Genomic DNA, 13534 nt, shown 5'->3' with positions numbered 1-13534 from the left:
TCAAACAATTGCTTTCAACTGGCTGTCACCCACGTGGGATCTGACATCACAGTACATCAAATAAATGTTTCTTTTTATGGGGAGGGGAGGAGTGCTTTAATTAACTCAGGATGTCCAGTTCCTGTACTGACTGAATCATTGTTTCCATGAATGTGAGCCGCATGCCCACCACCTGGGATAAAGAACTTACGACTTTCTAATGTTCTAACTTCTTTGACTCAGGCAACTTAATACTTCGTTTATGGAAAATTTGCCTCCTGGTTTATAATATTCACATGAAAAATGTGCCAAGTCAGTATATTAGATAAAATCCCATGTCTGTCTATTTTGGTATCTTTTAAATATTCTTTTAAAAGATGCCTCCATTCCTTCTATTATTCTACAAAAGTCTTACATTTCATATAACGTCGTTTTGCCAAAATCTGAGTTTGCGTTGACTTTTTGGTGAGAAGACAGTTTCCTTCCTTTCTCAGCAGACCATACTTGCTGAGATTATTCATTCACATTTCTACTTTCAGAAGATAAGAAACAGGCATTTTTCCTTTCTGCAGAATTCATCCAGGACAGTTGTGGGATGAATTTCCTGGCTCAGAATTTATTTTTGATATTGTCTATAGGACTGCTGCCAGCACATACTGCCTTGTTCATCCTTTGAAGCCTTTCTCAATGTGGAGCCTTCTAAACATTCCATTATCCTCAACCAACACGACTATGTTGGCTGAACATCATAGACATTTTAATCTAACACATCCAAAAGGTGTTGGGTTAAAGAAGACTCTTATACGTTATGGTCAAGATGTAACTCCTGAGTTAAAGATCGAAAGGAAGGAAATGAAGCTGTCATTAACAGTAAGACCCAGAACTGAACTCATGTTTAAATAGAAGGCTGTACTTCTCTGCTGCTGTGATTGATTTCCTAGTTTACTGTTGCTTCATTTCCTATTTCGTAGCTTCCTGACTTGCCAGAACAGCAACAAAAGTAAACTGAGATTTGCACTTGTACTTCTTGAAAAATAAGAAATCTTAAGTGTTCCCAGTACATAGCCAAATACACACAGACACAATAACATGCACACTTTCAATCTTAATAAAGACCAAGACATACACAATGATTGACCATTTCGCTAGATATGAAGGTAGCGAGGGGCAAACAGATCTGATTATTATGAGACTTCTAGCTTCAATTGTAGCATTATTCATATACTGGAAAACAATCAGCAAAAGATAATAAAATGCCTCAGTAGCTGTAATAAGATATACTCTAATACAAATGATGTTTCACTCGCATCCAATTACTGATTAAATTCAGCACATAGATAAGCTTCAGAATTACAAGAGCAGTGACCCTTGGAATGCAGGAGCCAGCTCACCAAAAAGAGACTAACAGTGTCAAATCTCTTCTTAAAAACCATCAGTTTTGGAGCGTCCACAACTTCTGGAGGAAAGTTGTTCCACTGATTTAATTGTTCTAATTGTCAGGAAATTTGTTCTCTCCTTGATCCATCCATTGCTTCTTATCTTGCCTTCGGGTGTTTTGGAGAATAGATTAACTCCCTGTACTTTATGGCAATCCCTTAGATATTGGAACACTGCTATCATGTCACTCACCCCTAGTCCGTCTTTTCATTAAACTAGACATACTCAATTCCAGCAACCATTCTTTAGCCTCCAGTCCCCTAATCATTTTTTGTTGCTGATCATCTACTACTGATCGTATACACAGAAGTGGTCCTTCTGTAGCAATAACAATAGCATTAGACTTATATACCACTTTACAGCCCTATCTAAGCGGTTTTACCACCAACAATCTGGTTTCCTCATTTTACCGACCTTGGAAAGATAGAATGCTGAGTCGGCCTTGAGCCTGTGAGAATCAAACTGGCGAACTGCTGGCAGTTGGCAGTCAGCCTCCAATACTGTATTCTAACCACTGTGCCACAATGGTTATAGGTATCATACTTTGCTTGCCTCTAATGATAGATGCTGGAATATAGAATGAAAGAAGCACCAGCATCTCCCAATTATTCCTTCAGAACTCCCATGTTATTCACCTTCTGTTAAAGGGCTGAACTACACACTCTGTGCTGTAATTGGAATACGCAGGACGACTGGCATAGAAGAGAACAATTCAAATGTGGAAGCAAACAGCCATTTGAAAGGAAGAATAGATGTGATATTTATTACTTTCTGTACTTTTTAAAGGATTCATTGGGTTTTTAGAACAGGAAAAACACTACAAAAATTATTCTGTTGCAAGATGAGATCTACAGTGTAGGAAATGTTAATCAACAGGTAATAAAGAAAAACCCTAAAATCCTGGATAAAGGTAACAAAGTATTTTAAAGCAGAATGTCTCCTATCTCCATTAGTTGAAGGGAATATGTGCTCCAAAATATGTAGTTTAAGAATACTAAAAAGATTCTGCTGCATAAGAAGTATGATACCCTAATCTCCCAGTCTCTCTTCTTGTCTGTTCTTTCACAACCGTTAACATCTTAGTACCAGAACAGCCATTTCTTTAGAACTCTTAATAATCCAAACCATGATATTGCTTGATAAACCTTGTCCCTGATCAAAGTTAACATGTTTGAATTAAAACTATATTCCATATTGCAAATCATCTGCTATGCATTGAATCCTAATTTCCATAAATATGTGAGACTTAAGAAAGATTCAACCCATTTACTTCATGGTTCTATCTTTTCACATTTGATTCCCTCTTCTGAACTTCTTCAGAAGAGACCACTAAGGGCCCATTGGAAATAGGTTAGTTTAAGTTGCTATAGGATATCAGAAAGGATGGAATGTAAGTTACTGATTTCCGGCCTTTGTTGTTTTTACAAATAACTAAAGGTGCTAAACATATCCAACACGCTTTTCTCCTCCTATTTTTCCCCACAACAACCACATTGAGTTGGGCTGAGTGTGTGTGACTGGCCCAAGGTCACCCAACCCAGGTGGCTTTCATGGCTATATTAGGAAAGTTTGAAAATGATAGTTTTGTTCAGTGAAAAAAAAGTTACATATTTTGTTACATATTTAACAAATAAAAACAATGAACATTTACCGAAGAGTTCATGCCTCCAACCCACAAGTAACTTTCTTACAAATCAAATCTGACCAGTTTTATTGAGAAAAGCTGCTCATGATTACATGAGTTGATACAGGAAGTCATGCAAAGAAAAGTTAACTCATCGTTCCTGAGCCTTAGGGATTCGTGAATATGAGCCACGATGGTTGTCACCTGGGAAACATTTGCAGCCACCCGTTTAAAAAATGAAATATAGCCATAACAGTCGGTAACTGAGAGAATAGAAACAGTTAAGAGCAAGGAAAGGGGTGGCTTAAAAATCCAAGGAATAGGATTCCCCCTCCAGTTGAGAGAAAAAGAGAATAACTTGCTGGCCAGATTTGGATTGAAACTAAACATTTGGAGGGGTTATTTTCCCTTTTCCTGCTTTTTTGATTAACTACCAGCCTTCACTGACTGTTTTTCGTTAATACAATCAAGTACTGTGATCCTCAGACAACTTTTATGTTTTTGGGAATTGTTGCTGACCTACAAGCACACCTCACAGGAATTGTTGCAAAGTAAACAATCAAAAAATGTTCAGCGTTCTGCAACTCCAAAGTAAGATCTCAAGAGGATTTTTCAAAAGGAAGAGTATTAAGATAGGACTGCCAGCACAGAAATACACCCTTGTGGAAATCCTCCCCCTCTCTAGGCTATCCGATATCCATTGTGCTGATGATAGTCAAAAGTGTCGGAGCAGCTCTTCCCTTTCCTGGGCACCTGCCATGGCTAACTGTCTCTTCCAGTTACCGGCAGGCAGGCACTGCAGGCCTGCCTCTGCTCAGCTGTCCCAGTCCCGTGATTCACCAGAGGCTGTGCCATTCCCTCTCGGAGGGCACGTCCTCCTCCAAATTACTACATTCCGCAAATTCCTCTTCCCTGACACCACCACGTGAACCAGTTGGACAGCTCTGTTAAAAATAACCTAGTGGGGCAGCCTTCCAGCCAATCGGCTTTTCGTAGCATACCAACCTTGGTGGTGCACAACTCAAGTTACACCTGCTGTCTGGGGCAAGTCAAGTGCAGAGCCAGTCTCCTGTGAGCTGCCTAAGTTCTCTGCCCCACCAGAGGAGAAAGAAATGCCCCTTTGCCATACACGGCCCAGACTCTCTCCCCACACTTGCACTGGCCAACGTTCAAGGGCTCCAGGTTACCACAGGTCAGCGGCTCCCCCTTCTTCTCCTCCTTCACAGCAGCTGGGAGATCAGTTCCTGTGTCAATAGCTGGCCCACCCTTTAGCCAAGTAGGAGCCGTTTATCGTAGGCGTTTAGATAGTGGTCTGGGATTCCTGAGGCATCCTACTTCTAGCATCTGCCCTGAATAAAGCCATGATTCCGCAGAAGCCCGCTCTCCCCCACTTGCCTTGGGACCCACCCATGGATAGAAAGTTATGGAAGGAAAGATCTCACCAAAAGGTCAATCTCTTTACAGCCGAGCGTGCTTTTCCAAGAACAGCCTCATATAAGGTTTTACCAGCCAATTGTTAGGTGTTTGGTGCAGGCTGGCTTTGCTGGGAACGTCCAGGTACGAATTTTTTTTGTGTGTGTGTACACAAACACACACACACAAATACTTTTATGGGGGGGAGTAATGGACAAAACACTCAAGCTTGGCATGCTGATATGCAAGGTTAGATATTATATTTACAATCATTATAGAAGTACACCCAGAAAGGAATTCACGTTGCAGCATCACTAGAGGATATTCCAGAACAATCTACAGTTATTTAGGCAGAGATCACAGGCCTATGATGCATTGGCACACACTCTAAAAAATGATCACCTGCCCTACATGTGTCTTCATATGAAAAAACATTTCTAGAATGCACTAAATCATCTCTTGAAAGATTAAATATTATTTCTAGTTTCACAGAACTTCTTTTCTTCACCTGATCAGTTACAATATTCCTTGCTACATGACATGTAGAAATATAACATGTGAAGGAAGGCTCAACAACAATTTATGTGACTTAGGTCAGAGTCCACCAACCTTTCTGGATTGGCGGCCCAGAAGTGGGGGAGGGGCTGGTTTTGTGGGAGGGGTGGCCACGTATGTGCATATGTGCACACAAGCACCCATTGCTCACGTAAGTGGGGCCGAGAAAGCCTGCGACGCTTGCACAACTGAGGACCACAGTGCCTCCAATGTTCACACAAGTGGGTCAAGAGTGCCTGCAATTCTCGTGTGAATGAGGCCCCAAGCACCTGCGACACTCACGCAAATGGGGCTGTGCATGTGCATGCATGCGCGCACACCAACCAGCTCCTCACACGATCCACTGGCAAATAGGCCACAGCCTGGTTGGGGGCCACAGCAAACAGATTGGGGAACCCTGACTTAGGTGACATTTCTGCTATGCACCTATTTTATTCCAAGAAAGACTGCAATTGATTACTGGGCCACAGGAATTATATGAAATATCTTCATTTATTCTCATGCTCAAAAATTAAAATATATTACGGGTCTGTGAAATGAACTGTTCCTTGTGAAAGCAGGTGAAATTGTGCATTGATTGTTGTTTCATATTTATTATTACTTGCATGTGAATAAGCAGCACACGAAACATAGATAATTGAAGACAGTTAATTATCTTCATAGCATAATGCCCAATAAGCCTCTTTTTATACACCTGATAAACTGACGCTAAACTGCATAGTTTCTTTATCCTGAGGAAATTTTATCTCCATCTATAAAAGAAAGAAAGAACTTCTGATTTTTAAAATCCAAGAATTAATAAACTAGCATGTGAAGGAAGTGTAGTTAGTTCAGAGATGTGTCACACGCAGGCCACGCCCACCCCAGCTCCACGAAGGGCAAAAAATGTCACGAAACGACCTTTGATGGCAACATAATGCCATGAGTTTGACATCCAAGCTCTACACAAAAGTAGAGAAGTAGCTGCAGCCTCTTTGCTTTGTGGGGCTACTTCAAGGCATTCCAAAATCTACTTCCTATGCATATGTGTGTTACTTTTGCAGTGTGTTACTACAGATTAGGGGTGGGATTTAACTGGTGTTACTACCGTTTTGGTGACTGTCTGCGCGTGTAAAAAAAACATAAGCTGTGCCGCCCGAACAGCTGAAAAGTGCTGCGCGCAGGTGTGCAGCGTTTGAAAAGCATCTTTTTTCCTACTTTTTCAACCTCAGTTGTGCCACGCAAAGCAGCTGAGATTGAAAAAGCAGGAAATAAAGGACAGGTAAGAGCGCGGTTGGGTGGGCCAAACAGTAGCAAACACAGAACCGTTTTGGTGTCTGCTGCTCTTCAGAGCTACCGGTCTATAGAACTGGACAGAACTGGTAGCATCCCATCCCTGCTACAGAGCAAACCAGAAGAGTCTTTTCTGGTGAATCCAAGATCTTCTAGATCCATCCTTAGCAACTTTAAGACTTCAACTCCCAGAATTCCTCAGCCAGCTTTGACTTCTGGGCACGCATGCACATGCACACACCTAGATGATCTTGGATTGCCTCAAAGTAAGCATTCTTTGCGTGGATCTGTTTCAAGGAATAGATCCAGAGAGGAGATCTCCTCATGGATGCCTACCGTGCCAAAACTTTCTCTCACAACAGTGGTAAAAACAAAAATATAAGGCTTTTTTTTTTAAAAAAAACAGCACTTTTAATCCATTATCCAATCTATCATTAAGCTGAAAGGGTGCAAGAGATTCTTATGACTAATATGCAACTTTATTATTCAAAAACATTTGCAGAGTGAGCTATCAGCTTCTGACTTGTTTAGTCTTCCTCAAACGGTCAGCCTTGAATCAGTGGTCATTATGGACAACCATGGCTGCCATATAAACCAAAGCTAAGCACAAAAGCTTATGGACAGAAATAGTCAAACCCATTTCAGTCAGTACCTCAGCAATTGGTGCTGCCACTGTTGTTATTACAACCCACGCTGTTGCAAACAGGACTACAGTCTACTTGCTACAAGGGAGCAGTGCAGTACCCAAGGCCGTATCTGGGGGCCTTAACAGAATACTTAACAGAGTATCTAGTGCTCCCAAGCTTCCTTCTAATCAAAAAGATTAGGGACCCTCTTCCAAGGCAGCCTCTTGCAAACAGAACACGGTTTAAAGAAACAGGATGCCTACATTGGAGGCCATTAATCAAGCATTCTTGGAGGGTAGCCAACAAGAAAGCATGACTCCATTCGACTTATTGCAGGTACAGGAAAGTATGGAACAAAGTGCTACCGAATAAAAAAAAAATGGAGTCAGTATGCAGCAAAATCTAAAATAGCAGTTCTTAAGTTGTCAGGTTAGAAAAGCAAAGGCAGAGCAGGGTTGCTGTTTCTTTAAGTGATTGCCAGATGCCTCCAAGTGGCTGGAAAAACCAGTTTGTATGCTTAGGTTTGAAGAACAAAGGGCAAACTTCCCAGCAGTACTCCAGATATTTCTGTAGAAATCTTTTTTTAAAATGTCTGTTCAGAAATCTTCCATTCCTTTCAAGAGCTCTCAGGTTGTATACAGAGGAGTTGGCTAAAGGAAGCTAAGGTACAATCTGGCAGCTTCTTAAGTTTATCTTAGTATGATATATTTGATATCAGCATTCCAAACAATTAGTTAATTGAAGAGCACCCTGGGATACCAATCCCATCTGGGTGATCCCATTAAATGATCCCATCAGGGTGAGTCCTTACCAAGAAATTGGCAATTGCCGTTCCCATCATAAAGGAAAGATTAATATAACATGGCCTCATCTACTGCAGTAAAGGTAAAGCAAAAAAGATATTTTAGATTCTGGAAGCACCATAAAAATAGGGAAATGTATGTAACTATTTTCATAGGGTCTTTGAACTGATAGCTGCTTCTTATCTCCTATCCCCAAATTAAGGAGAAAATAAACTTCCATTATCAGAGAGAGAGAGAGAGAAACATTGTTATGCTTAAGGAAGCTCAGACCTTGACTTAAACAAGCTCAATTAAGCAGGCTTTGACAAAAACAATGTTGTGCTTAAAGCAACAGGCAGTTACCTCCCTATCCCTGATTCATTTGGCAAGATTATTAACTTGGTGTTTGCTAACAGAACAATCATTCCCATGGAAATGTTTCTTTGAGGTCACAAACATAGGATTATGACATCACAAAAGGAACACTGGTAGAACAGATAAGTGGGAAGGAGCAATGCAATGATCGTTTGTACTTTATTTTATAGGATGCAGTTCAGAGGTAGCCAGAATTAAAGCCTTCCAGAGGAAGAAGAATCAGATACTACTAGTACAAAGGGAAATTAACTTCATTCAAAAACTGTTCCAATAAGTACGTTAAATTTAAAATATGGAAGTATATCATTTTTTCACATTCAAACCAAATCAAAATGGGGGAGCTTCATTTTCCCCTTCCCCTTTTCTTAAAGTTTTTAAAATGTTATGGATTACATATGAAGAACTAACTCAATGACAATAAAAGATCTAAGCAAAATACTGTATTTTTACAATACCAGCTATTAAAAAAAAACAAATGTAAGTTTTTTCAGAGCCTGAGCTTTCTATTTGATAGTATAAAGATATGTTTGGCTGTCTTTCATGTTACAAATCTCTCCTGTTAATGTCTTATGTGTTATGTCTTATACTATCATGTTACAAGAGTAATTGATAAAATATTATCATTCCCCTACTGCCAAAGCCGAACCACTTTAAAGTTAGTGTTGGTTCTAATGAAGTGTAAGGCCCAACATGAATGAAGTCCTATCTTTATGAGGCATACTATTTTGAGACGTGGGAGTTTTGATTTCCCAAGTAATATGTATAGCATTTTGAATAGGTTTAAGATTTGCAAGTTATTGGAGCAAACAAACACAGCCTTCTTATCTCACAGCCTGGCCACAATCAATGAGTTAGCCTTTAAAGCGGCCTTTCTAAATAGACTGGATGCCCTACTGAACTACAGATTTCTCCTGCCAGTTTTCTTTTCGTTAGCCTGTAGAACTCTGCTTTAAGATTTTAGAAAACACTTGGTTGTTTTAACTTAAGACACGTTTAATAGATCAATAAAAAAAAAATTCAAGACGGAAGAGGCTATCCTCCTTGTAAAAAAATTGCAGTCCACCCCAATTTAAAATGGTAATTCAAATCAGAGCTCCCTAGTCAGAAGCAAGAAAAACACAGATGTGGCAACAAAGATAATTCAAATATAGGTACTGTAAAATGGGTAGCGAGCAGACCTTGAAAAGAATGTGGTGTTTTGTTTGTGACCTGCATTAGAGGCCAGATATGCCACCTTTCACACCCAAAGGCAGGTATGTGGGATCCTCAAGCAGACAAAAATCAATCTTCCTTTGACAGGAGTGAACTTCCCAAACCAGTTCATCAAGTCAGGCAGAAAGAAGAGTGGGAGGGAGAAAAGAGGTGAGGCATAAGGGAGTGGGAGGGATATATGGTTTTAGGGAACTACAAAGGAAATATGAGTCACGGATCCAGGGAAGAAGAGTTCAGCGCTCTGTTTATTCACTTCAATATGACTTCCCCCACAAGCGCTTCACAGTATATGGCTTCTGGAAGTCCATTGTCCTCACTACCACCCCCACTGACCAGGGAGATAAAATATATCAAGGGCCCAGTAATCCAGAAAGCAGACAATTAAAGGGCCTGGAGCAAAATCCATTTTTTAGTGTTTGAGGTCTGCACATTAGAAGTACACGCTTTAAAACTTCAGAATGTTTATAAAAGGCAAATTCTTACTATCTCCTTACCCAATGGTGGACTTTTATGAAGTTCTAAAACAGACTCATGGTAAAAGGATGGTTATTGTGCAGATTAAGGTGGCAATGAAACTAATACCACAGATAAAACTATCAAATTCAAGGAGAATTCTACAGTATCTGACGAATAGATTTAATGCAGAAATTATCCTTCTGCAGCCTGCAAGTTTCATTACATGACAAAGGTAGTCCTTGGTTTATGACTCTTCATTTAACGACAGTCTTGGAATTACAACAGCCACGGAATGTATGCCTTAAAGGCCGTAAAGCATTTCTGACCATTGCAAAATTCTATTCACACAATTGCAATCTAGGTGCTTGGCAACCTGTTTATATTGACGATTGACCGGTAGCCAAGCACCTTGTGATCATGTGATTGCCATTGGCAATTTTCTCGGTTGGCTTCCCTAGAAACTCAGTGCCATAGAGCTATGATATCCCCCCATCTCAGACAGGTCTTTGAGAGCAAAAGGGCTGCCTGCTGAGTGGAGGGGGAACTCCTTTGACAGGCTGCAGACATGGAGTTCAGATCCCCAAAATCAGGGGTTTTGTTTACCCACATGGCAGTATCATTCAATGACCACATTCCCAGCACTCCCAATCATTCAATGACCACATTCCAGCATCCCAATCTCAGACACTTCCCAGCACTCATTAATAGCAGTCTTTTAAGTTGTTACACCAATGGAGCGAAAGAGCTACCTGCACAGTTCAGCTCCCTTCTGTGTGTGTGTGGAGGGGAACTCCTCTGAAGATCTGTTTGCTCCATCTGCTTAACAACCTAAAAGACTGCTTAACTACTGATATGGGGAGTGCTGGGATTGTGGTCATTGAATGATACTATCATGTGGGCCTCTTATTTAATGACTACCTCACTCAGTGACTGAGATTCTGTTCCCAATTTGTAAGTCGAGAACTATCTACACCTAATTTTCATTTTTTCAGTTTAATATCCGATTCACCATACTATGTACTGGATTGTTCGACTACAATGGTTGGCTGTCCTATTTAATTAAATCAGTGTACTTCCTGGATATATATAGTCCTTTCTTTCTTTTCTTTCTAAACTTTAACCACTGTGTACTTGTTTCAAATTAGAAAAATGCAAATGCTTGTTCAGCCATCAAGCTCCTCAAAAGATAGTTTCTCTTGAGGATAAGGGGCTAAGGTAGCTATCTGTGCTACATTTTTAACCTGTTGAATATAATTTATTACTTATCACTATATTTTGCCACTGTACTTTTTAATCTACAGGTTAGCCTTTGGAATTGCAGTCCGCAAAGAAGCATTTTGGAGCAACATGCAAGCTTCTGAACATAAATACAAGAAACCACTACTTAACTATGATGGTCATGAGTGGAGGGTGGAGGGGGTACAGGGGGTGGAGAAGGTATACCTCCTTGAATGTTTTGAAGGAAGGTGGGAGATAAGTATGCTTAAGTGAATAACAAATAAAATCCATCAAGCTATTGTTCTTGTCTGAAATTCATCTTAAACCACTTAAGTAATAAAACCAAATCTCACTCACCATACATTTTGCCTTCATCTGAGAGGATAATCTTCCGCCGACCACAGGGCGGATATATTGCCAGTGCCTCCTGGAAGCTTTGTTCAATGTCTGGACTCCACACTCCTTCGGCATCATTGTCCAGACTTTTGTCCATTCCCTCTTGTCCATCTTCTCGCCCCTCCCCAGGGCTGCCGCTGGTGTTCCAGCTGTTGGACGCTATTGTGATGGCTGCTCTGGGCTCTGACCCTGAGCCCCAAAAGGCAATTCGTCAGCCTAAAACAAGCAAAGAGGATTGATTAATGAACTGCCATTAGACATAGATAGAATCCTAAACCTCCAGATTGAAGCTAAAAACAAATTTTGAATCACATAAACATCAATATGAGTGAAGACCGAAATGTAAACATTTGTTTCATAGTAGTTTTTACTATATATACGTATTAAACTCTTTCGCAGCTGATGTCCTAACTATTATAAATTTGTTGGACATAATTGTAGCAATGTTTCAATGCTTTTACATACCCCTGGCCCTCTTTAACACTTATCCAAGGAAACCAAAAGGTATTTTCTCATATATATTGAATACTTAAATAGCTCTGGCTGAAAAAGTTATTTAAGCAATAGAACTTCAAACAACATTGTATCAGAAATTTAATCCTTCCCATACATACCATTGTCCCACTTCCACATAACATGTAACAAACACAGGGAATAAGTTCTTTAAGAAATGATTATTTAAATTATTTTCTAATTACCTTGGTTTTATTTTAGTTTACATTAAGAAACAAATATTCAAATGCTGATTTCAATAACCAGAGTTTGTCTCAATCCATTCTATCATGAAAAACTATACTGTGACTACTGGAGAAACCCATTAAACATTTTTTAACAGTGATGTAGCTTGGAAAGATTTTCATCAAGAGAATATACTTTTGTTTAAGAAAAGCACTGTTATAAACTTAACTGATGACATAATGAATTAAGATAAATCAGTCTAATCAAGGATCTAATTTGTCAAGCTGAACATCAAAACTACCATTTTTATATGTGTTGTAATAATCTGTAATGCACAGATTGTAATAAAAATAATACTGTATTAACAGTTTTTAGTGCCTTCATTTTATTTTGATTTTTAATCTGTGTAATTTTAATTAAGCAGTGAAAGTATTTGCTCTTGAACTATATTACTTAAAACATGTAAAATATTTAAAAATCATGTAAGTAAAACTTTCAGTTTGAACATTACATTACAAAAGATAAAATTAATACAGTATATTAAAGAATACACCCTTCTTGGAACTGAATCAGAAGCATCTATTAAATATTAACAATGTGAAACACTAATACTATGTGATTGGGAAGATATTTTCTTATACTTCCTTTAATGTAATCCTCTCAACCCCAAAACATCTCTTTAAATTTATGAAGCCTTCTTGAATGTGATTGAGTTGGGAAGAGGGAATTGGTCAAAAATACACACAGCTTTATTCATGGAAGTATCTAAGTTTAATTTTAGGCAATTTCCTCCTTTCAGACTATTTGGATGAGTCCCAGACAAATGTTTTTCAGAAGATGCAGAAAGGAATGAAGAGATCAAAAGCGATTCTTGAAGTGAACAGCTCCTGTGAACCTTTTATATGTTACACAAAAGAAAGAAGAAAATATTGAAGAAAGAAAAAAAAGACTTCTGAATTTAAAAATTATAAACAGCAATATCACCTACTGCAGACTTCCTAACAGAAAAAGATTAGAGCAAAGGGATTTTGTATCTTTACAGTTCTATACAGGGGTGGGCTGCTGGGGGTTCGCAGGGGTTCGGGAGAGCCCCTAGCTAAGATTCTGTGCAATTTGGAGAACCCCCAAACCCCCACCCAACCTACCCCGCCACTCCCAGGAGTCCCCGTTTTGCATGCAGGTAAGTGCAGGGCATGCACAGAGGCTCAGGGAGGATGGAAAACGGGACTCCCGGAAGTTCGGGAAGACCAGAAAGGGGCCCGTTTCAGGCTTCCAGAGAGCCTCCGGAGCCCGGGGAGGCTGTTTTTGCCCTCCTGGAAGCTCGAGGAAAGCCTCTGGAGCTTGGGGAGAGCAAAAATGCTCCCCCCTGCACCATGGTGCGAGGCCGATTACGCCCACCCAGCAACCGGCCAGAGAACCCTTTGCTAAAAAATTTGAAGTCCACCCCTAGTTCTATATTTATTCCATGTCTATTATTCGATGCACTTTTTAAAAAAATATTCAGCCCTAGT

General features: G+C 39.8%; 1 protein-coding gene and 1 long non-coding RNA gene across 5 annotated transcripts in view; one reads left to right on the top strand and one right to left on the bottom strand.

The window, feature by feature from the left end:
• Window positions 1–13534, bottom strand: part of TEAD3 (TEA domain transcription factor 3) — a 94842-nt gene that overhangs the window by 29811 nt on the left and 51497 nt on the right. For all 4 annotated transcript variants that reach the window (XM_087959937.1, XM_087959936.1, XM_026678131.2 and 1 more), the window contains exon 2: window positions 11307–11561. In XM_087959937.1, coding sequence (XP_087816063.1) covers window positions 11307–11442 — 136 coding nt within the window. In that variant the 5' untranslated portion in view covers window positions 11443–11561. The remainder of the gene's footprint in view (window positions 1–11306; window positions 11562–13534) is intronic.
• On the top strand, window positions 4095–11297 carry LOC148131188 (uncharacterized). Its single transcript, XR_015748542.1, has 3 exons — window positions 4095–4232; window positions 8234–8337; window positions 11033–11297. It is a non-coding gene; the product is annotated as an uncharacterized LOC148131188 (long non-coding RNA).

This window comes from Notechis scutatus, chromosome 3, assembly GCF_049901735.1.
Source record: "Notechis scutatus isolate UNSWTSFEM ecotype Mainland chromosome 3, rNotScu1.2, whole genome shotgun sequence".
NCBI lineage: Eukaryota > Metazoa > Chordata > Lepidosauria > Squamata > Elapidae > Notechis > Notechis scutatus.
This window is presented reverse-complemented; position numbering and strand designations above follow the sequence as displayed.